The sequence below is a fragment of the Capsicum annuum genome, chromosome 4 (assembly GCF_002878395.1).
Source record: "Capsicum annuum cultivar UCD-10X-F1 chromosome 4, UCD10Xv1.1, whole genome shotgun sequence".
NCBI classification, from domain to species: Eukaryota; Viridiplantae; Streptophyta; class Magnoliopsida; order Solanales; family Solanaceae; genus Capsicum; species Capsicum annuum.
This window is the reverse complement of record NC_061114.1, coordinates 5,298,204-5,321,964: the sequence shown is the minus strand read 5'-3', so window position 1 is coordinate 5,321,964 and position 23,761 is coordinate 5,298,204. Positions and strand designations below refer to the sequence as shown.

General features: G+C 30.3%; 2 protein-coding genes across 5 annotated transcripts; one reads left to right on the top strand and one right to left on the bottom strand.

Annotated features, from left to right (window-relative positions):
- The first annotated feature begins 2,005 nt into the window (after window positions 1-2,005).
- On the top strand, window positions 2,006-5,529 carry LOC107868348. Its single transcript, XM_016715019.2, has 2 exons — window positions 2,006-2,386; window positions 4,977-5,529. The coding sequence occupies exons 1-2, from the start codon at window positions 2,282-2,284 to the stop codon at window positions 5,361-5,363; spliced, it is 492 nt and encodes a 163-aa protein (XP_016570505.1). The 5' UTR covers window positions 2,006-2,281; the 3' UTR covers window positions 5,364-5,529.
- Window positions 5,530-10,256: 4,727 nt separating this feature from the next.
- LOC107868349 (dormancy-associated protein 1) lies at window positions 10,257-15,464 on the bottom strand. Of its 4 annotated transcripts, none has more exons than XM_016715021.2 (4): window positions 15,307-15,452; window positions 12,376-12,423; window positions 11,753-11,984; window positions 10,257-10,678 (listed from the first exon to the last, which is right to left on the bottom strand). In XM_016715021.2, exons 1-4 carry the CDS (start codon window positions 15,383-15,385, stop codon window positions 10,642-10,644), a joined length of 396 nt encoding a protein of 131 aa, XP_016570507.1. In that variant the 5' UTR covers window positions 15,386-15,452; the 3' UTR covers window positions 10,257-10,641. The 4 variants fall into 4 exon arrangements, with proteins under 4 accessions (XP_016570507.1, XP_016570506.1, XP_016570510.1 ...); XM_016715020.2 differs by lacking the exon at window positions 15,307-15,452 and adding an exon at window positions 13,473-13,673; XM_016715024.2 differs by lacking the exon at window positions 12,376-12,423 and having other exon boundaries at window positions 15,307-15,464.
- Window positions 15,465-23,761: the final 8,297 nt, after the last annotated feature.

The window sequence follows — 23,761 nt, the reverse complement described above, 5'->3', positions numbered from 1 at the left end:
GTCGAAGAGGACTATTGTGCCTTTACTCATGCTAATACATGCATTAAAGTCCATTGCATTATTAATACCAAGGTCTATCATTTATTAGTTATCCAAGTTACATGTAACTCCCCAACTTATTAGTGATATTGTCCGCTTTTGGCTCAGGCCCGCATGGACGTTGAATCTATGGCTTAGGTCGTGACAAGAATAATATCAGAGTCGTTCCTGTGTCATCCCTGTCGATGTGGGCTAAAGTTCAAATTGGGTGTATAGAAATTCCAGTAAGGCGGGGCAAACCTTAACCTGAGTCCAGGCAAATCTCATTTGGCGAGGCAAACCTTAGCGAGGACGTTAAGTCCATAAGGGAGTGTATGCACCACCCCAACTTAGGAAAAGAAGTTCTACATTGGCAAAACTCAAGAGGAATGTTGGGTATATAATTGTGTGGAACTGAGCTCAAAGGGGAGTTACGAAAGTCTCTCGAGCCTATAAAAGTATTAATAACAATAAGGGGTCGTTTGGCTGGGAATGTAGTTATGCTGAGATTAGTTATGTTGGGATAAGTTATGATGGGATAAGTTATACTGGGATTAGTTATGCTGGAATTATTTTTTATTGAGTGTTTGGTTTGTTGTTTTCAAAGTAATATGTATGGTATAATTTCTAAAAAAAAAGTAATTGATTACCAAAATACCCCCATCTTATTTAATTTCTTTTTTGTTTATATATATTTGTTTTCAAGCTTTAAATATTTATTCTTAAAAATAAAACTTTTATCTTATTTAGCTTAATTTTTTTGTGTGTGCATTTTCATGATTATATTGTGTGTATTTTAAAAATAAAACTTTCATCTTATTTAGCTTTATTTTTTTTTGCATGTGTCTTCCCATGATTATACCGTGTGTGTTTTAAAAAAAAAAAACTTACTACATCTTATTTAGTTTGAATTAAAAACTTCCAACTTGGCTTTGTTAAAGTAAAAGAAGATTTGTTGTTTATGTCACTTCATTTAAACACGTATTACTCATATAATATAGAATATTAAAATTCATTTTAATTGATATATACAATATCAATTTTCAAGTTATTAAAAAACTATTTAATTTAAAATATGTAATTGACCAATAGAGTCGATTGTGAAACGATAATGTGTATTAAAATTAGGCAAAGTCTTTGTAGCTGCTAAAATATTTTACATATTACTAGTGAATGGTAATTATTATTATAAAATTTACTTACTTTAATTAATCTTTTCATTGTGTAGTAAGAACTTTTTGTGTTATCAATTCACAAAAAATAACACTTGGAAGGAAAAAGTTGATGTTGAATTCCATTTTAATTATAGTACCTAGTTTTGATCCTTATTATGTATGAATCTAACATATTTTAATTTTTAATTTATTAATTTTGCATTTTGATTTTTTATATAAGAAAATAGCGTTTAAGTTTATAAAATTCACAAGCAATAGGATGAAAAAGAAATGCAAAGTTTAATTAATAAGAGGTTAATTTTTATTAGTCATATATTTTCGTCGTTCCAAACTAAGATATTTTGGTCTTTTTAATTTGTCATAAATAACGCGCTTTAGATAATCAAGTAGATATCAATAATCTTTTTTCAATTTCAAAAGCAATAATTAGAGATGATGAAAAAGATTGGAGAAATATGTTTGTAATGGATTTGGGGATATTTTTGTTATTTTATAATTTATTTCGGAATAAATTAAGGTGGGATAACTTATACCACCAAATATGTGGTATAACTTATCCCGAAAAAATTATTAACCTCGGGATAAGTTATCCCAAGTATTATCAAACCAAACGATATATTAAAAAGTTTATTCCAAAACTATTACTTTATCCCAAAATAATTTATCTCAGTACCTCACATCAAACGGCCCCTAAGAGTTAATACATATATTCTTTTTTTAATGTAATTTATTCTTTAAATAACTTCCAAATAAGGTAGCTCCTCGAAATCATAGAGGTCTATTTGAGTAACACATGTGTTAAGTTTATTAATATATTATTTGATACACTTTTTTTTTTAACCTATGAATAACTGCTGAATTGATCTCAACGTGGAACGTTGTGAGAAAGATCTAGATTTGGTAGGTAAAAGTACCACTATATACTAACAAACGTGTCATACTTGTGCTAAGCCACCGATATTCCCCCAGCTCTTGACCATTTTCCAACTATATTCTTATCAAATTAAAGCCATACTGCCATTGGAACAACAATTCTTCATTTCTTTAACAACTCAAAAAAAATTGTGGTTATTTTGGGCAGCAATAAGATGGCAGCAGGTATATTAATCATCAAAAAAGGCATAGCAAATTCAGTCTTCCTCAGGAACAATGTCTACCCTCTTTGCTTTTTCTCTTCACCTAATTATTACAAGGTACCTTATAATAAATTCTTCCTTTTTATGATCTGTGGCTGCTGATTAAAATAGTTCCTCCGCTTTTTAATTTGGGATAATAATCCGAAAAATTTCTGTATTTTGTCTAAACTAGCAGTTGTGCATATTGAATTTCGATCTTTCAACAAATAATTATTTCTCTTAATTATGTTTTAACTTCTAATTATATAATAATCGTGTGATAATTATATTATCACGGTGGGGGTTTCAATAGTAAAAGTTAAAATTAAGAGGAATAATTATTTGTTGAAAGATTTCATGTGAATCACCGTCTTTTGGATCACTAAATAAGTGATTCAAGTGGACAGATATATGTCATTTCAATTTAAAGAAAAGTTTAGGGGTCATAGGATTGCAAAGTTCACAGTAAGTGCAAATATAGATAAAGTACAGGTAATTTTTTTGCACATTTTCTCCTTTTAATATGATATAGTCTTAAGATAGACATGAAATACAATAACATATTTAGAACAAATTTATATTATTAGTATGAACATGGACAATAACAACAAGAACGGATTAAATGGGTGATTTTTCACGTGGACACTGATGTGGATTGGGCACGTGACTTTTTGTCCACGTGGCGTACTTGATCTTGGTCTTATTCCGTTAGAGGTGTTTTTTAGAAAAAAATTTAACGGAGGGATATTTTTAACCAAAAATTAGTGGGAGGGTATTTGTGCACTGTTTCGGATAGTTTTAGGATATTAAGTGGGATTGGGCCAAGTTTCTTAGCTCGTTAGGAACGAGCTTTATAAGTTCGGTCTCACTTGACCGACGCACATTAAAAATAATTATTAAATATTTTTAAGTTAAGCCATTTATTTCTTATGAATTAGGATTTTATCGATCTTTTCTAATTAGCTGTTTGAAATAACTGGTAAGTGGCTTTTAGTCGTGAACTTCAAAAAGTTAGTTATTAGTACTTCTTGTCTTTGCTTAATGCTAACATTCTGATTTGTAAATTTAGTCTCTCATGTTATGATCGTACTGCTTTCTGTTATGATCGTAGTGCTTGTAGATACTTTGTGTATATATGTATTTATTATCTTAACCATATTAGAATTTCCCTATTGAATTGGCAGTTAATCATCCTTTCTTTGCTTATTATAGTAAATGTTACGAGCTAATGACAACTAAAGATAAAAGTAAAATGGTTATAACATTTTAAAACCCAGTAGGTGACATATTAAAGTGGAAGCATAAAAGTTTGTGATTGTCTGGTACTTATCATATTTTTGTTTATCATGTTTTTTTTTTGTTTTTTTTTCTAAGAGTAAACTCGTGGCCCGCTTAGGGATGGGTTGGGCTGCTATTTTAAATGCTATTTAGTTAAGGGCAAAATTCAAAAAGGCTAGCCCATCCTAATCCCTTTAATGCTCTAGCCCATTAGGATTGGGTTGGGTCAGCCCATATCTATATGCCCACTAGAATTGGTTGGGTAGGGCCAGCCCATGTCTCTATGCCCACTAGTTAGTTGGGTTGGGCCAGCCCATGTCTCTAGGTATGAGTGTTTATTTTGAATGGGCCAGCCCATGTTTCTATGCCCACTAGAATTGGTTGGGTTGGGCCAGCCCATGTCTCTATGCCCACTAGAGTTAGTTGGGTTGGGCCAGCCCATGTCTCTAGGTATGAGTGTTGATTTTGAATTCAGTAACAAATAAATTGTGGTAGAATAAGAAACTTTTGAAACTTATGATTTAAACGTGACATGACATATGTATGTACGAAAGTTTGTTGTTCAATCTAAAATAGCAAGTTTAATAGGTTGAAATTTTTTCGAATTTAACCAAATATCATTTGCTTTGAAACAACTTCTTATTATCTCTACGAGGCAATACGAGGCAAATATAAGATTTGTGTGCACTCTACCCTTCTCAAACTCCACGTCTGAAATTCAGGGGCGAATTTACCTTAAAAAAAAAATAGGCAGCCGCCTTAGGGGGCCTCATTTTTTAAGATAATATACTATAGATTTTAAAATATATATATATATTAATTATTTATAGAAAAATTAAATTTTTTATATAAGAGGAAAGAATTATTAGAAGTTCATATATCTGAAATATTATGTCTCAAGAAAGATTAAATGCATTAATTATATTATTACTTTAAAAAGAATAATTAGAAAAAATCGATTATATAATTCTGAAAATAGATTTAGTAAAACAAAGATATTTTTTCTTAAAAATTTAAGGTCTCCGTTTGATTTTTGTCTTAGGACACCAATATGCTTAAGCTGCCCGTGCTGAAATTACACTGGACATGTTATCGTTGTTGTTGTTGTCAGGATCAAGGGCGGAACAACCTTATGGCTAGGGGTACATTCGAACTTCCTTCGATGGAAAATTATATTATTTATACATGGTTAAAATCATTTTTTATGTATATATATAGTTGATGTTGAACCTCCTTTGGTTAGTTTGTGAGCTTAATTTTTTCCGATTTTGAATTTCTTTAGCGAAAATTCTGACTTCTCCACTTATCAGAACGGGGGATTATTGTTCTTGCAATTTTTTTTTTTTTTAGTTGATGCTATTCTTGTCCATGTACATTTATGTTGCTGTAGGGGTACCATGCATCAGCTGAACACAAAAGAAACCCAGACTATGATAAAGGTTTCAACGACGATCGAACCATAGACGATGCAGGAGATAGAATCCTCGAGATGACGGAGAAAACTAAACGAAGCATGGAAGAATCGATGGCAAAAACCGCGAGGAAGATCGATGAATCAAAGAAGAAATCAGAGAAAACAAGTGAATTGGTACATGAAACTATAGATGAAGTAAAAAAGACTAGGGAAAAAATGAAGAATATATGGGGTAATGCTAAAGAGAAAACGAACAAGATTAAAGAAAATGTTGTTGGTAAATTATGGGATAATAATGATGATATAAATAATATTGAAGATCATACTGGTAGAAAGAAGAAAGAAAATGATAAGAAATATTGAAAAAAGGGGCTAGAAAATGGTTTGGTACGTATTATAATTTGTATCGCATTGGATAATAATATTATATGTATGGTGTTATTTTGATGAATATTATATTTTATTCATCATTTTTAAAGTTGTGTTGTATTATATAATATCATGTACTGTTATTTTGATCAACATTATATTGCATTCGTTTTTTATCGTTTCATAATGTCACAATTACAATGTTGAAAGAAAATGTAGGGAAATTTTAGGATGATGATATAAATATTTTTGAAGATTATATTGAAGATATGATGACAAAAAAAAAATTGAAAAAAGGGGTATAAAATAGTTTGGTACGTATTGTTTTATGATGTATTTATATCGTATTGTATAATAATATATTGAAAAAAAGGGGCGAGAAAATGGTTTGATATGTATTGTTTTATAATGTATTTGTATCGTTCGTAATGTATCTGTATCATATTGGATAATAATATCATCTACGTTGTTATTTTGATGAATATTATATTTCGTTCTTTATTTTAACGTTGTATTGTATTGTATAATACTATGTACTGTTATTTTGGTGAACATTATATTTCATTCGTTTTTTTATCATTTCACAATGTCACAATTACAACGTTTAAAGAAAATGTTGTTGGTAAACTATGGGATGATGATATAAATATTGAAGATCATACTTGTAGAAATAAGAAAAAAAATGATGACAAGAAAAATTGAAAAAAAAAAGGGTAGAAAATGGTTTGGTACGTATCATTTCATATTATATAATATAGAGAAAATACATCAAATTATCCATGAACTTTTTCGCATAATTTACTTTAGATCCTTAACTTTATGGGTAATTATTTACTCCCTTAACAGTTTTATAGTGAATTATATACCACTCCAAAAATACACTACCACTCTCACTGAAGGAGGTGCATTACACACGCGCCACATCATTACCACATCACTGCCACATCACTGCTACATAAAAAAAAATATTGCCTAATGTTATATAATAAAAATTAAAAGAAAAACTCACTTTCTTCCTCAAACCTCCTCTTCTATGTATTTTAAATCTACCACCATTAACACCATGTCTTTCGACCTCCGCTAATACTTTCCTCCAATTTCAATTTCATTTCTATTTTTCATATATCCACAAAGATAAATGAGAGACTTCAATTTCAATATCATTCCAATTTTTTATATTTACAAAGATAATCAAATTAAAAACTTTGACTGTAAATATTGGCTAAAAATACCAAAGCATCGAAAATAGAAAGACCAACATAAATCTTGAATATTGAAATTCAAATCAATGGATGAATCAACTACATCCGAATCCCAAAATAGTTAAATTTGAACATATAAATCAACTACAATCATTCCCCTCCAGTAAGTTTCATTTCATCCAAAATGCTTAAAGTGATAAAAATCAGCTACTTTACCTTCGAATTTTCTCTGACTTTGTCTTCGGCTTTAGCCAAAACGTAACAATGGTATCTGGGTCCATCAATAAATCTTGAAAAACAAGTTTGAGGCAGATATGTTGGTGCAGGAGATACTCTAATTGGGTGATTCTTGAACTGAATATTACATGGAAAAATGCTAAGCTTTTGATTGCAAGAAATATATGCATTTTTCTATTTTCTTTGGAGGAAGAAATCAGGACAAAGACAAATACTTATGAGAGAATTAGTAGTACGTTGGAGCAAAGATGAGACTGTTTATGGTGGATATGGGTGCCGGAGTTGAAAATTTTGGGGTTAAACTGGAGAGGCGAGGAAGAAGGAAAAGTGGGCCCATTATTTCAAAAAAATGAGACTTACGCGCTTTTTATTTTTTGTTTTTGCCACGTCAGCTTTAGGGGTCGAATTAATTCAGCATAAAGTTGTTAAGGGGGTAAATAATTACCTGTCAAGTTAAGGGTTTAAAGTAAGTTATGCAGACAAGTTAGGGGTGATTTGATGTATTTTCTCTATAATATATTTGTATCATATTGTATAATATTATGTGCGTTGTTATTTTGATGAATATTATATTTTGTTTTGTACGTATTGTTTCATAACGTATTTGTATCGTATTGTATAATATTGTGTACATTATTATTTTGATGAATATCGTATTTCGTTTTTCATTTTTAATGTTGTATTTTATCGTATCGTGTAATATTATCATGTACACTGTTATTTTGGTGAATATTATATTTCATTCTTCATTTTTCTATCGTTTCATAATGTTATTAAACAGTAATTTATTGCACAATTACAACGTTGAAAGAAAATATTGTTGGTAAATTATAGAATGACGATATAAATTAAAAATAATGAGGATTATATATTGAAGAACATACTGGTAGAAAGAAAAAAGAAAATGATGACAAGAAAAATTGAAAAAAGGGGGTCAAAAATGGTTTCGTAACGTAGTTGTATCGTATTGTATAATATCATGTACATCGTAAATTTGATGGATATTATATTTCATTCTTCGTTTTTAATGTTGTATTGTATCGTATCGTGTACACTGTAATTTTAATGGATATTACATTTCATTCTTCATTCTTCGTTTTTAATATTGTATTGTATCGTATAATATCGTGTGCACTGTTATTTTGATGGATATTATATTTCATTCTTCTTTTTTAATATTGTATTGTATCTATAATATCGTGTACGCTGTTATTTTGATGGATATTATATTTCATTCTTCGTTTTTAACGTTGTATTGTATTGTATCGTTTTTAACGTTGTATTGTATTGTATCGTGTGATATCATGTACGCTCTTTATTTTTATGAATATTATATTCCATTCTTCATTTTCTTATCGTTTCATAATGTTACTAAACAGTAATTTATTGCACAATTACAAGGTTAAAATAAAATGTAGTTGGTAAATTATGGGATGATAATATAAATTAAAAATACTGAGGATTATATTGAAGATCATACTAGTAGAAAGAAAAAAGAAAATGATAAGAAACATTGAAAAAAGGGTGTCAAAAATGGTTTGGTACGTATTGTTTCGTAACGTATTTGTATCGTATTGTATAATATCATGTACACTGTAAATTTGACGGATATTATATTTCATTCTTCGTTTTTAACATTGTATTGTATCATATAATATTGTGTATACTGTTATTTTAATGGATATTACATTTCATTCTTTATTCTTCGTTTTTAATATTATATTGTGTTGTATCGTGTAATGCTATTTTGATGAATATTATATTTCATTCTTCATTTTCTTATCGTTTCACAATGTTACTAAACAGTAATTTATTACACAATTACAAGGTTGAAAGAAAATATTGTTGGTAAATTATGGGATGATGATATAAATTAAAAATACCGAGGATTACATTGAAGATCATACAGGTAGAAAGAAAAAAGAAAATGATGACGAAAAATTGAAGAAAGGGGGTCAAAAATGGCTTGGTACGTATTATTTCGTAACGTATTTTGTATCGTATTTGTATAATATCATGTACACTGTTATTTTGATGAATAATATATTTCATTCTTCGTTTTTAACGTTGTATTGTATTGCATCATGTAAAATCATGTACACTGTTATTTTGATGAACATTATATTTCACTCTTTATTTTTAATGTTGTATTATATTGTATCGTGTAATATACAAATTCAGATAAACAAATTGAAATCGATGAAACATTTTGACTTTGAAAATTTTTTTTTCCCACTAATTAACCAAAAAAGGATAGCCCAATATGCTTATGCACATTTGAGCCCAATAAGTTTAGATGCATGTACGTAGAAATAACGTTCACGAGCTATTTTTCAAATTTTATTTTAAAAAATAATCATTATTATCTAGTTTCTAAAATTTTATGATAATGTTATGAAGTTGTCATTGGTTAAATTGGAACTTTATGATATCAATTATGACCTGAAAATTAGTTATTTGTGTATTTCATCTAACATATAGCTGGCTACATATAGTAATTCTAATAAAAAAATAAAAAAATATTTATGTTACATTTGGCAATTCTAATTTTAAAAAAGGTTAAATATTTATGTAATCACGAGGTTATTTCTGATGGATCCATTAAATTTTATGTCAATCAAACTCCTTCGATCAAATTTACAAAAATCAACATATATTAATACACACAAAAAAAATGATCAAATTTATAAATTTGTATTTCATGACCCTAAAATGCCAAATAATTAATAACGTTAATCGTGGTGAAGTGACGAATATCGATCACCAAATCACTTCTTATGGACTCGTCAAATGTAACACTAATCGAAATACGTCAATCAAATTCAGAAAAATCAACATGTACTAATATACGTGAAAACACAAAATTCAAGTATTCGTACTTCACAATCCCAAATTCCAAAACATCAAAATAAATAAAGTTAAGTCATGACAAAGCGATAATATTAATCACCGAACAATTTCTAATGAATTCACCAAATTTCAAGTCAATTATGTTAAAATTTATGACCCAAATTCTGTTTGATCCAATCTTGAAAAATTCGCGATGCAACCTGTATGTTTTTAGACTTAAAATTTATTTGTACGCATGTATTATATAAATGCGATTTAATGGGCTGTTTTAAAAGGTTTAAGACTTCGTCTCCTCATTGTACTCCCCTCCATTATAGTAAATTTCTCCGTATCTACCCGTGATTTTTTCCGTTAAAAATCTCCACGTAAATCTATGTGTCTTCTTCTTATTTTCTTTTGTTTGTGATGTTATTTATTCTGTCCGAACATAACAAATCATAATCCATTTTAACCAAATTCAAAAAGAAAAAAAAATCTACATATACTTTAAAAAGACAAGCAACGTAACTCATTATTCATCGAATTTTAAATAATCAAATATAAAAAGATATATAGATAAGCACTTGGACAATGAAAATAACAAAAATACACATCAAACTACTAAACATTATTATTATTATTATTATTATTGTTATTGTCCAAAATACATAACAAAACAACACTATAACACTAATATACTACTACTAATTATGGTATAATAGTAGAAGTAGCAGCAACTAGTAAAGCCACTTAATATACTCAAGTTGGCTTTCATCAAAACCTAATTACACATATATTAATTAGTACTACTAGTTAATACTAATACTTATAATAATAATAATGCATCAACAGAAAACATAGGATTAAAGTTTATTAATTAATCTCCATGTTCCTGTAGCATTATAGAAAATAACACGTCAATTAAAAGGAAAATACGTTTATTTACATGTAACGTTATTGAAATACTTATTTGTCACGATCCAAAATCCAGAATTTTTAATTTCTCACTGATGCTTGGACCTGGTATTGCCACTGTAAAGCCTGCCATTAAATTAAGAATTTAATTCGATATATAAACTAATTAATAATACTGAAAATTTCTCTGAGTCGATTATAGGTTAATGAAAAGCGTATATTAACCTAAAAATATCTGTATTGTAGATTATATAGTAGATTATTATTCTACTTTTCTAATTTATCATATCAAATTAGTTACGAAAAAATACCTAGTGTTATAAATCAACTTTATATCATCATTTATAAGTATATTATCATTACGTAAAATACAAGTCCATCATGTTCATCATTCTCATGTATTCCCTAAAGTTTTTTCAAAAACAAAAAAATATTTCGCATCTCACACAGTTGACAGGCTTTTTTATCTCATAAGTGATACATGACCAATGGACGTGGACCTAAAAACGTATGATTTCGGTCTCGCCTACTTGTGTGAGAGAAAAAAAAGTTCACACAACTAATGTTATGTGAAACACAAATCAAAAATCAAAAGTTTTGATTTTTAATTTTCTTCTGAAAAAAATATTTTGCATCTCACACAAATGACGAGACTTCTTTTTATCTCACAAATAAGTGAGGCCCAATGAACTCGGACCTAAAAATGTAAGATTCCGGTCTCACCTACTTGTGTGAGACAAAAAAAGATTGACACAACTAATGTTATGTGAAACACAAAATCAAAAATCAAAAATTTCGATTTTCAATTTTCTTCTGAAAAAATTATTTTGCGTCTCATACACAACCGACGAGATTTCTTTTTACCTCACAAATAAGTGAGGCCCAATGAATATGGACCTAAAAATGTAAGATTTTAGTTTCACTTACTTGAATGAGACAAAAAAAAGCTTCACACAACTAGCGCGAGTCTGTCAGTTATGTGAAATACAAAATCAAAAAATTCTATTTTCTTTTTGGGTATGTCAGCATGATTGCTGACTTTTTCCCGCTTGGTTTGTTTGCCTAGATAGGAAATGCTCTTGCAGTACTTCTAGCAACTACTTTAAAGCATCTGTATGGACATTCTGAACAGGCCTCAATAAATCGCTTCGATAATAAAAAGAATAATGAATAAAAAAAAAAAATGATCGTAAGTTTTACCAGTCATAAACAGTGGGAGCATTGGGGTGAGAAGGTTTGTCAAAAACCTCAGCACCAATTCTCTTGGTGGCAATGTTGCTTCCTGGGTCGAACACACTCCTCCATACGTTCGCCGTTGGCGAACGACTGTTTGGAGTCATCGGGGTTCCTGGTGTTATCGGGCTCCCTGAGCCCGAACCCGTCATAGACAGAGACCTTTGATAGTTCTTGTTTGGTCCTTCCCCTTCACCACCTAAAACCATAACCCAAAAGAACACCAAGAAAAAAAAAAATTAACTAAGAAAAAGAACACAAGTATGTGTGTTTCCTAAACCAAAAACATATACTCCTAGTACAATCTGTTTGGTGCGTTACGCCAATATCCTATCTGTTTGGTGCGTTACGCCAATATCCTAGTATATGTATATGTTTTGAGTTGATATTGTGTTCAATTGAACCTGTTAATTAATACAAAATCTATCCATCTATTAACAGTTACGGAGTAAGAATTTTTACCAAGAGAGTTTAAAAGTAAACAAAAAAAAAAAAATTAAAGGAATTTCAACGTTAATTATATATACATAAAAAAAAAAATTAATCAAATATAAATAATATTATTTTTTGTCAAAGAAATTCGGCCGAACCTTCTGATGCTAAAGGTGACTCCGCCTTGCCACTATGCAATTCTCTAGCTATATCAAAAGCATATTCAATACTTATATTATTGATCCAACTGAATCTAGTACTTTCTATTCAAACTATATATAGATATATCACAAAAAAAAATATATTGAGATATTTACCCATAATAAGAGCATCTCCATCGTGCACCGAAAATATCGATCTAATTATCAATGAAGTGAATCAAAATGATGTTTTCGATTTTTCTATGTTCAATTAGTCTAAACTCTAAAGTTTTAGAAAAAATAAATTCTGACAAAATAAATTTCTTGAAAATGACAAAATCGATTTTCCTATCGAGTTTAACAAATAACATTTCACTATCCTCTTCCTGCTCAACACGCCTTATCTTCACCCAAAAAAAAACAAATTTATATATTCTGAAACTCGCTAACACTAAATCTTGAATTATATTCTATCATAACAATAATAAATAACCTGAAGAAATAAAGTATTCTAACTTGATCCACAAATATAACAACTACAACAACATATTCAGCATACTCTCACAAAGTAAAGTTCTGAATAGAATAAAGTATACACAGTTCATACCACTACCTCAGGTAAAGTAAAGAGGTTTTCTTCTATAGACCCCGGCTTAGAACAAACACCAATATAACAACAACAACAACATATTCAGTATATTTTTACAAAGTGAGATCTGAAGGGTGTAGAGTATATGCAGTCCATACCGCTTTCTCTTAGATGAAGCAGATAGATTGTTTTCGATAGACCTCGTCTCAATAAGGATAACAAATATAACAAAAATATAAAAGCAAACAACAAACAACAGACACCAATATAACAACAACAGCAACATACTTGGTATATTTTCATAAAGTGAGATTAATACTATAAATTATCTAATTAAAATCACTAACAAAATCAAAACATCACGAACAAAAACCTGCAAAACAACATGCATAACACTATAACTACAAATACAACTACACACAAAATCCTATACCTCTGTTCTAATCTGTATCCTCTATAAATATAATAAATAAAAAAAATGATCATATATTATAATTTCTTTTTATTAAAAAAAAAAAAAATGTACCATGAGGTTGAATTAAAGTAATGGACTTTCTCAGTTTGCCAAGGCCTTTGCCTGGTTGAGGTCCAGCCCTAACATCATCCCAAAACTTTTCAATTAACACCATCTTCCTTTACTTCTCTTTTTTTTTTTTTTTTTCTTTAAACTATATAGTAAAATGGAAAATGTTTGCTTGTCTAGAATAAATAGAGTTTGGTGTACTGTGTGTAAATATCTTCATGGATTTATATAAATGTTTCCAGATGGAATATTACTATTTCCCATATTGGAGTCAGCATGAGGTCTTTTGGTATAGTGGATAAAGATAATATCTTTTAATAAAATTTGAGCTTAACTTAATTTTAATTTTATATTTAACTTTTAGTTTGTATTTTTTGGTTAGGAGGAAAAGATTGTTCAAATTATATAAGTGATAATAATATATTCCTAATTTGATGTGGAATTATTAAGTATTATTTTAAAGTTAAAGATTGAAAATATATATTTAACATTTCGAATTTAAGTCCTAAGTATAAAAAGATCTCGATAGAAAGTTATTTTTGAATGAATTATATTCGGCATGAATTTGAATTAATTGAGTTTTAATGAGAATATCAAATATCAGATGAAAAATTTTAAGAATGTATATATTTGAAGTATGAGGTTCATATATAAATATTATGTGTGAATTTTTGACCTGAATTATTATTAATTATATATTTTCTTAAATACACTTCAATTATTAATCATTATTTGTTCTACCTGAGTGATAGTAATATTTTAAATAAGAAAAATAAGCAACTAATAATTAAGATGTGTGTCGGTAAATACTAGACAATAAATAATAGATGATAATTCAAGTTAAAAATTAGAGATCAGATAGAAAATTCATATTTTAAATTCATATTTTAAGTATGTTTTTGACCCTTTTCTCGATTTTTATTACATCATATATATTATTAAAATAATAAAATTACTCTCCATATGAAGTAAATTTGTGAACGGCATTTAACTATTTTGTCCTTATTTTCTACCTTCTAACCATATAATATAATTACATATGCTTATACTTAAACATTGACAGATGTTAAAAGACTATATTTTTAATTTTGACGTACTTCTTAAAAAGGATTTTTCACTTCTAAAATTACTAAAGAAATGTTTTAATTCCTTTCATTTCATATTAATTATTACATTTTTTTATCATACATCATTTTAAAAATCATGTTTTTAAAATTATGAATCCAAGATATTCAAAATGATTGATCCATAGTCGAACTTAACAACTTCAATCCAATCTAAATTTATTTGGATTGTAATTTTTTCGATTCAAAAATCAAAATTATTCAAAATTAATTTGAATAAAATTCAAACGTTCATCAATCATCACTATATTTAAAACTTCTTGTTTACCTTCAAAAATTCACTCTTCTAATTCAAATTGATTGCGTCTAAATTCTGAATACATGCAAATATTTTCTCCTTTCGTTTTACTTTTCACTCTATATTTGATATTTGTTTTCCATAGTTTTGACTTCAAACTCATTTTACGCTAGATCCATCACAAAAGATCATAAAAATCCTTAAAAGAAAGCAATTAATCGGTATCACCGATCGGAACTCAAATCAAATAATGGAGTACTATATATTCTACCACAACAGACATGCATCATTGAATAATGTATTTTTATAAAGTAAAATATAAACATGATAAAATATATGTGATTCATATTTCTATCTTAAAAATGAGACAAAAAAGTTATTTCTGATAAACATCAGATTAATCAACAATATCTAAAATATATACTCAAATCAAATAAAATAAAATACATGAAATAATCAAAGTGAAAAGTATTACCAAAAATATTGACAGAAAGGCCCTTTCCAATTGTAGGGTGGGGCCCAGCCATAACATCATCCCAACCATCTAACACCATTTTTGTTTCTTCAAATATTTAATTTAACTCTTAATTTTATTTATTAATTTATTAACAAGACAATATATTACAAAAAGAAAATACCCTTTGGACATATTTATAGAGCTTTGATGCTAATATATCGCCTAATCTTTAGTTAATTTCTCTTTTTTCAGTTAAAAAATTTTACAATATTTTTTCATTTCCTATTTCAAAGATTTGAAAATCAAGCAAGTGAATAATGGATAAATTTTTATTTTAATTCTTGAAATATACGATAACACATAATTAAATAAATTTGTTATTTATAAGTAAAAAAGATTAACAGCAACACCATAATAAAATCCTACAAAGTCACGTTTAAAAATAGTAATATGTAGGCATATTTTACCTCTGTTCTTTGAAGATAGAATAGTTATTTTTTAAAAACCCTCGATTTAAATAAAATTATAAACTAAGATATTAAAAACATGAACTTCAAATAATTTAAAAAAATTGAATTAATCAAGTATCATAAAAAAATATATATTATTAAGAAATAATCACTCATCTCCTCCTGATTTATACGACTTACTTTTCTTTTTTAATAAATATCAATAATAATAACACATTTCTCTATTTAATAATAATTCAATTTTAAAATACTTATTTTACTTAAAATAATTTATAATTACATAATATATATATATATATATATATATATAACTTATTTTAAATCATAAATTTTAAAATTCTTTCGATAAGTCAAACTACCTCACATAAATACAACGAAAAAAATAATTATTTTAAAAAAAATATTTTTATAATGGAAAAAAAAGGGATGGGAGAGAGCAAAAGTGGGAGTGGATAGAGGAAAGAAATATGGATAAGGATGAATGTGGGACCCACAAAAGTGGATGAGTAGGTTATGGGTTGTTGAACAAGTGTAAGTTGTCACATTAAAATATTGTCCTTTTCTTTATAGCTTCAATAATTCTTTTGACTCTTTATTATTATAATAGAAAATAATACTTTCTTCGTTTCAAATTTCTTAATTTGATATTTTATTTTATTTATTTATTTTATTGATCAACAACAATAAACTTAATATATTTTTATACAATGGGATCTGAGGAAGGTAAGATATATGTAGTTTATACCACTATCTTCGGAGAAGTAGAAAGGTTGTTTTCGATAGATCCCGGTTCAAAATAAGGATTTCTTTTTTTCTTTTTTTTTTATTGATCAAGATAAAATAATTTTTTTTTATATTTTACCCTTTATATTAATTATTATTTTTTTAAAATTAAATTATAAATATTATTTAATAAAAATACTATAATAAATTAGATATATTATTAATTATTTTTTTTAATTTATGTATTATCTTAATGAATAATTTGGGATGAAAGAAGTAGTGAAGGAGCACTTGGCTGCATTTATGATTTACTTTGGATTCTCTCAAAATAAAGATTCCACTTTGGGCGGCGATCAAAAAAAGAATAGAATTATTATTTTTATAGGAGATTTGAATCCTTAATTTTCAGATCAACAACAACAATAAACCCAGTATATTCCCACCTAGTGGGGTCTGGAGGGATAAGATGTACGCAATCCATACCTCTATCTCTGAAGAAGTAGAAAGGCTGTTTTCGATAGACCCCCGACTCAAGATACGAGATACCACACTAACATATAGTAAAGCACAGCACAAGGTTACAAGATTACATAACATAAATACGGCACCGATAAGTAATATAAAACAGAGGAAAGCACACAGATTCATAATAAAACATGGAACACGGACTCCTAACAGGAAAAAAAAAAACCCCACCAAGTAATTCCCTACACTAGCGACTCAAACTGGCCCTAGTCCTCTGCCCTAATTCGCGTCCTCCAGACCTTCCTATCTAGGGTCATGTCCTCGGTGAGCTGTAACTGCTCCATGTCTCGTCTAATCACCTCACCCCAGTACTTCTTCGGCCTACCCCTACACCGCCTAAAACCATCCAACGCTAGCCTCTCACACCTACGGACCGGGGCATCCATGCCCCTCCTCTTCACGTGTCCGAACCATCTCAATCGGACTTCCCGCATCTTGCACTCCACTGGGTCACACCAACCTTCTCCCGGATGGTCTCATTCCGAACTCTATCCCCTCTAGTCAGCCCACACATCCAGCGCAACATTCGCATTTCTGTCACCCTCATCTTTTGGATGTGGGAGTTCTTAACTGGCCAACACTCCGCTCTATACAACATGGCCGGACGGACTACCGCCCTGTAGAATTTGCCTTTAAGCTTAGGCGGCACCTTCTTATCACACAGCACCCCCAGCGCGAGCTTCCACTTCATCCATCCCGCCCCAATACGGTGCGAGACATCCTAATCAATCTCACTGTTACTCTGGATCACGGACTCGAGATACTTGAAACTCTCCCTCTTACCTACCTCCTGTGATTCCAGCTTCACTACTACCTCATTCTCCCGCCTCACGTCATTAAACTTGCATTCCACACACTCTGTCTTGCTTCTGCTCATCCTGAACCCTTTAGACTCAAGGGTTTGCCTCCACACCTCTAATTTGTCACTCACACCCCCTCGAGTCTCATCTATAATTTTCAGATCATATTATAGTAATTTTATTTTTTACTTTAAAGCTCTTTTTCTACGATAACATATTAACATATTTAATGTAATATCAAAGGTGACGTTCTTGTTCAGATTAGAGCATACATCAATTTTATTCTTATTTCGTATAAAATAGAGAGGTTGTTTCTGATTAACCTTCGATCTTCGATTCAAAAAAAATATTTCTAGAACAGGTTGAAAAATTTATTTCTTTGGTCTTATTTATATGACATATTTTAATCGAACACAAAGTTTAAGGCTCTATTTGTTTTTTTTCTAAGATTTAAACGTCCGAATCTGAATGCACATCTGAATGATTAAGATGTTGTCTCTATATCTGGAAATTGAATGATTAAGATTGTTTTTGTATACATAATAAAATAAAAAATAAAATTCAAATAAAAAATTAATTATATATTAAAAAACATGTAATTTAATATAATAAAATTATTAGTATTTGATTGAGAAAAAATATTTATATTTGTTAGTGATAGTGAAGATGAATTGTAATGGTGATTGCGGTGACAATAATTGATGTTAATGATTAATATTGTTGGTGGTGATAATTGTGATGGTTGGTATTGTAGTGACTGTTATGATGGTAGCGATTGATGGTGGTGGTGATTGCTGTGATGTGACATTGCTTGATGTTAGTAGTTTAAGGTGTTAATTGTGTTGGCTGAAACATGAATGCATGATGATTGATGATGTGTTGGTGTTAGTTGGAGATGTTATTTGTTGTGATGGTGGAGATGGTTGCTAGTAGAGATAAATTGTAGCGATAGTACTGGTTGAAGTAGTGGTAGAGGTGGCATTACTAGTGACAATGGTGGGGGCGGCCAAATAATGTGTAGAGATTGTGATGTAATAGTGGTAGTTAGTGGTGATGCTAGTTGTGATAGATGAGTTGGTTGGTAGTAGGGATTGACCGCTAGTGGTTGATGATTCTGATGTTGTTAACGGCAGTGGTGATGGTGAATATAATTAGAATAAAAGAGGTAGTAGGGTGGTAACGGTTGACAATTGTGGTTGGTAGCGGTATTTTTTGTCGATGATGGTTGTGATGGTGGAGGTGGGTGTTGGTTAACAATGGTTACGGTGGTAGAGGTGGTTAGTGGTGGTAACTGCTGATTATGAATAGAGTGGTGAATATTATCCAACACTAGAATATCCCTTCAAACCTATTAAGACTTGATTCTAGATCTGAATGATTAAGACCTATTAAGAGTTAAAAACTTAATAAAAAATAAATGCACTTAATGATCAGAAGTCTGAACCATTCAGATTCAGACCTTCATTAAGTGCAAACAAATGAGGCCTAAAAGATAAGAAATGACTTGATGATATTTATCAAATTATCCTTTATTAAAAAAAAATATTACTATTATTTTTAATTAAGTGAGACCTTATAAGTGGGATCAATAAGCGTAAAAGTAAAATTGTATTTTTAAATAATTAGCAAATAAGGAATGATGACATTTTTTTTTGGAACGGACAAAAAAAAATAACGATAAAAACGGAGAAAGTACATGAATAAGAGCTATCCATTCATTTTATTTTATTTGTCTTAATTTCTTTTTTAGTCGTCTTAAGTAAAATATCTCTTTTCTTTTATAGCAACTTTTTAAGTTCAATGTTTCACGTAACATATTTAAGATCATAAAAAAAATATTTTAATATATTCTCCATATCTTTAATTTGAAACTACAAAATTTCAAACAAAAAATTATTTTCTTAAACTCATCAAATCAAATCAGACAACAAATTAAATAATAGATGCAGAGATATATTTATACATATATATTTCTTCTATTCGATTATGATCAATAATACATGTTTTACTTTTATTATATTACTTAATCCTGATTAATTAAATTAACTAAATGGAAATTCAATGCTGATAAATATTTGCTATGAAACATCATCGTCATTTGATATGTATTGATGTTGATAAATTTGATTTTTCCTAAGTTTTTGTAACATCATAACGTGTTAAATATTGTCTTTTTCAAGCTTGGTGTGCTGGTATATATGATTATACAAAGCTACACCAACATCTTACTCCTAATTTTGTATAAAATCGAGCATACATCGAGCTGAAAAAGTCTAGCCCAATCAAGCTTATTATAATCGAGGAATAAATTGAGCTTATCTTACTACTAATTTTATATACAATCGAGCATACATCGAGTTGAGCAAGTTGAGCCCAATCGAACTTATTATAATACCATGTTGAGTTGAAGAATAAATTGTAAAATGAAGCATACATCGAGCTAAGCACGTCAGCTCAATCAAGCTTATTATAGTATTATGTTGAGTTGAAGAATAAATTGTATAAAATCGAGCATATATCGAGCCAAGCAAGTCGAGCCCAATCGAGCTTATTATAGTACCATGTTGAATCGAAGAATAAATTGAGCTTGTCTTACTCCTAATTTTGTATTAAATCGAGCATACATCGAGCTGAGCAAGTCGAGCCCAATAGAGCTTATTATAGTACCATGTTGAGTCGAAGAATGAATTGAGCTTATCTTACTCCTAATCTTGTATAAAATCAAGCATACATCAAACTGAGCAAGTCGAGCCCAATCGAGCTTATTATAGTACCATGTTGAATCGAAGAATAGATTGAGCTTATTGTATAAAATTGAGCTGAGCAAGTCGAGCCTAATCAAGCTTATCATAATATTATGTTAAGTCGAAGAATAAATTGAGCTTATCTTACTCCTAATTTTGTATTAAACCGAGCATATACCGAGCTGAGCAAGTCAAGCCCAATCAAACTTATTATAGTTTCATGTTGAGTCGAAGAATAAATTGAGATTATCCTACTACTAATTTTGTATAAAATTGAGCAAACATCGAACTGAGCAAGTCAAGCCTAATCGAGCTTATTATAATACCATGTTGAGTCGAAGAATAAATTGAGCTTATCTTACTCTTAATTTGTATAAAATCGGACATACATCGAGCTGAGCAAGTCAAACCCAATCGAGCTTATTATAGGACCATGTTGAGTCGAAGAATAAATTCAGCTTATTGTATAAAATTGAACATACATCGAGCTGAGCAAATCGAGCCCAATCAAGCTTATTATAGTACCATGTTGAGTTGAAGAATAAATTAAACTTATCTTACTCCTAGTTTTGTATTAAATTGAGCATACATTGAGCTGACCAAATCGAACTTATTATAGTACCATGTTGAATCAAAGAATAAACTAAGCTTATCTTACTCCTTACGTCAAGCTGAACAAATCGAGCACAATCGAACTTATTATAGTGCTACGTTGAGTCGAAGAATAATTGAGCATAACCAAACTTTGGTATCGTATAGTAATTGTACATTTGTATTATGCCATTGAACTCATAATAATAAACCTTAAATATTAATAATTCAAATTTTATTAATTATTACATAAGTCATCTAAGTTACCATACGATTACATATAATTACATTGAACAAAGATGTACCAAATTACAAATGTTAGTGACTAGTGATCATATCAAATTCGTAATGAATTTTTGTAATATATAGCATATAATTAAAACAGTGCATTTAAATATTATTGATTTAATCAATAATGGAACTATTAAACAAATGAATTTAACTTTAACCAGGAAAAGAACCAAAAGATATCAACACAATGACTATACTCTAACTATCTTGCTCGAATCCTTCAAAAATGTTGTCGAATTTACCAAACATGGCACTGGTTATGTCAATTAAATCCTTCAAAAACAAAAAATGCCACTGGTTGTTTGCCGGTTGGAGGATCCGACAGGAATGCAATAACATTTGGAGGACCGAGTAACATAACTTAGTGATACCATCGCATATAAAAGGCTTTGAGTTCCACCAAAATGGTTAGATCTCCATAAGACAAATCAAGATGTTTATAGCAACACACCCAGTGTAGTCCCACGGAGTCAAGTCCTGAGTGGATAGTGTATACGCAACCCTTACCCCTACCTCAGAGGTACAGAGGTTGTTTCCGATTGACAAATCAAGAAGTTCATCCTCTTAAAATATAATACTGCAACTTAGACTTAGAGATAGTTGCCTGTAGGTCATGATGTGCCTTGAGATGGCCGTCTTCTATCCCCTTCCAGTGGGGAACCCGCTCCCCGATCATCATCGCTCTGCTGCGTCTGGCCCGCCCCCGACGACACTTTTGTACGTGATCGTAGTATGTCACGTCACTTAGATCCTCCAAAAAACAAAAGTTGTTGGTTGTGTCAGAATTCGCCAAAAATGCCACTGGTGGTTTGCGGTCGTCAAAAAGTGAGCATTTTTTGGCAGATTCAACAAGAATGCAGCAACATTTTGGAGGATCCGAGCAAAGAAGGCTTTGAGTTCCACTAAAATGATTAGATCTCCATAAGAAAAAATGAAGATGTTTACGACGACACACCCAATGTAGTCCCACAGAGTCGAGAGTCGAGTCGAGTACTGGGAGGATAGTGTGTATGCAGCCCTTAACCCTACCTCAGAGGTAAAGAGGTTGTTTCCGATAGACAAATCAAGAAGTTCATCCTCAAAATATAAGACAGCAACTCAGAGATGAATGGAACCTTAAACACACTAGATGACTAGAACAACCTTCAAAAGCTCAAAAAACTAAACAAAAACTCCTACTAACCTATACCTATTAGTAACCAACAGAACTTCTGTGTCATTCATGTTGCTGCAAATAACAGAATCAATGAAGAACTGGATAGTTTTTCCAAGGCATTCATAGGCCCTGAAAACGCGAGTCGTGTACTCATTTACCTTCAATCCTGCCTTTCGAGGAAGAGACGGCTAAGGCCTTCCAACCATAATGCCTCCAAGGATGGGTATCAAGCCATCTTTCCAGTTTCATTGATCCCACAAAGGCAACGGAGCCTATCCAGTCATCATTTCCGCATAAGCAGCAACTCAGATTCATGAAACTAACATTTTTTAGGGACACTACATTCTGGTGTCAGAGAGGACTGAGGGGTTTGTTCCAAGCGTGAACATACATTAAACGTGTACAAAAGGTAGTCACAGACTAAATTTATGGCACAAAGAGGATGTTAGGGCATATGACACTGGTGTTTCTTCACTAATCAATTCAGAGCCCAACCTGCAGAGAAAGATTAACAAACAGCTAAAGTACGATTTAATGAAAAAGGGTCCCTCGAGACGAATGCGTCTATATTTACTCCTGCTAGAATGAAATAAAAGTAAAGTTGGAACTATATGATAGCTACAGAATAGTGAAGTAACAAGTCACAATTTTAAACAAGAAATCTCTTACCATTCAAAGCTCCAAATGAATCAGTTAACTCATAACATGATAGTAAAAACATAAGGTATTTCCAGTTGAAAGTTGTGATACCTAATGTACCAAACACATGTCTTAGCAAAGGCATGCCACAACACAACAACAAAAAATAAAAAAAATAATAAAAAAAGAAACCCTATGTTTGCTAGAATCAGCTGAAAGAGGGAATTCATTTCATTCTCCAGCGGAGTCATTGTGGTCGTGTTCCAAGTATGCTTTCCTAAAGTCTCTTCTATCAAGAAGGGCAGCTGCAGTAAAGCTTCCGCTATGAGCGGAGTCAGAGAAGGGCCAGACCACAAGGGTCAGTTGCGGCGCAGTTAAGCTTGGAAGTTGAGCATCATTTTGCTTTGCATTTAAAGCAAAGCAGTGCTTAGAGGTTGCACTGAAACAATATTTACAAGAATATCCTATGACCTACAGTCTGTGACTACAGAGAATCTAAAACATCAATGATAAGACAGTGTCACTGGAATACAA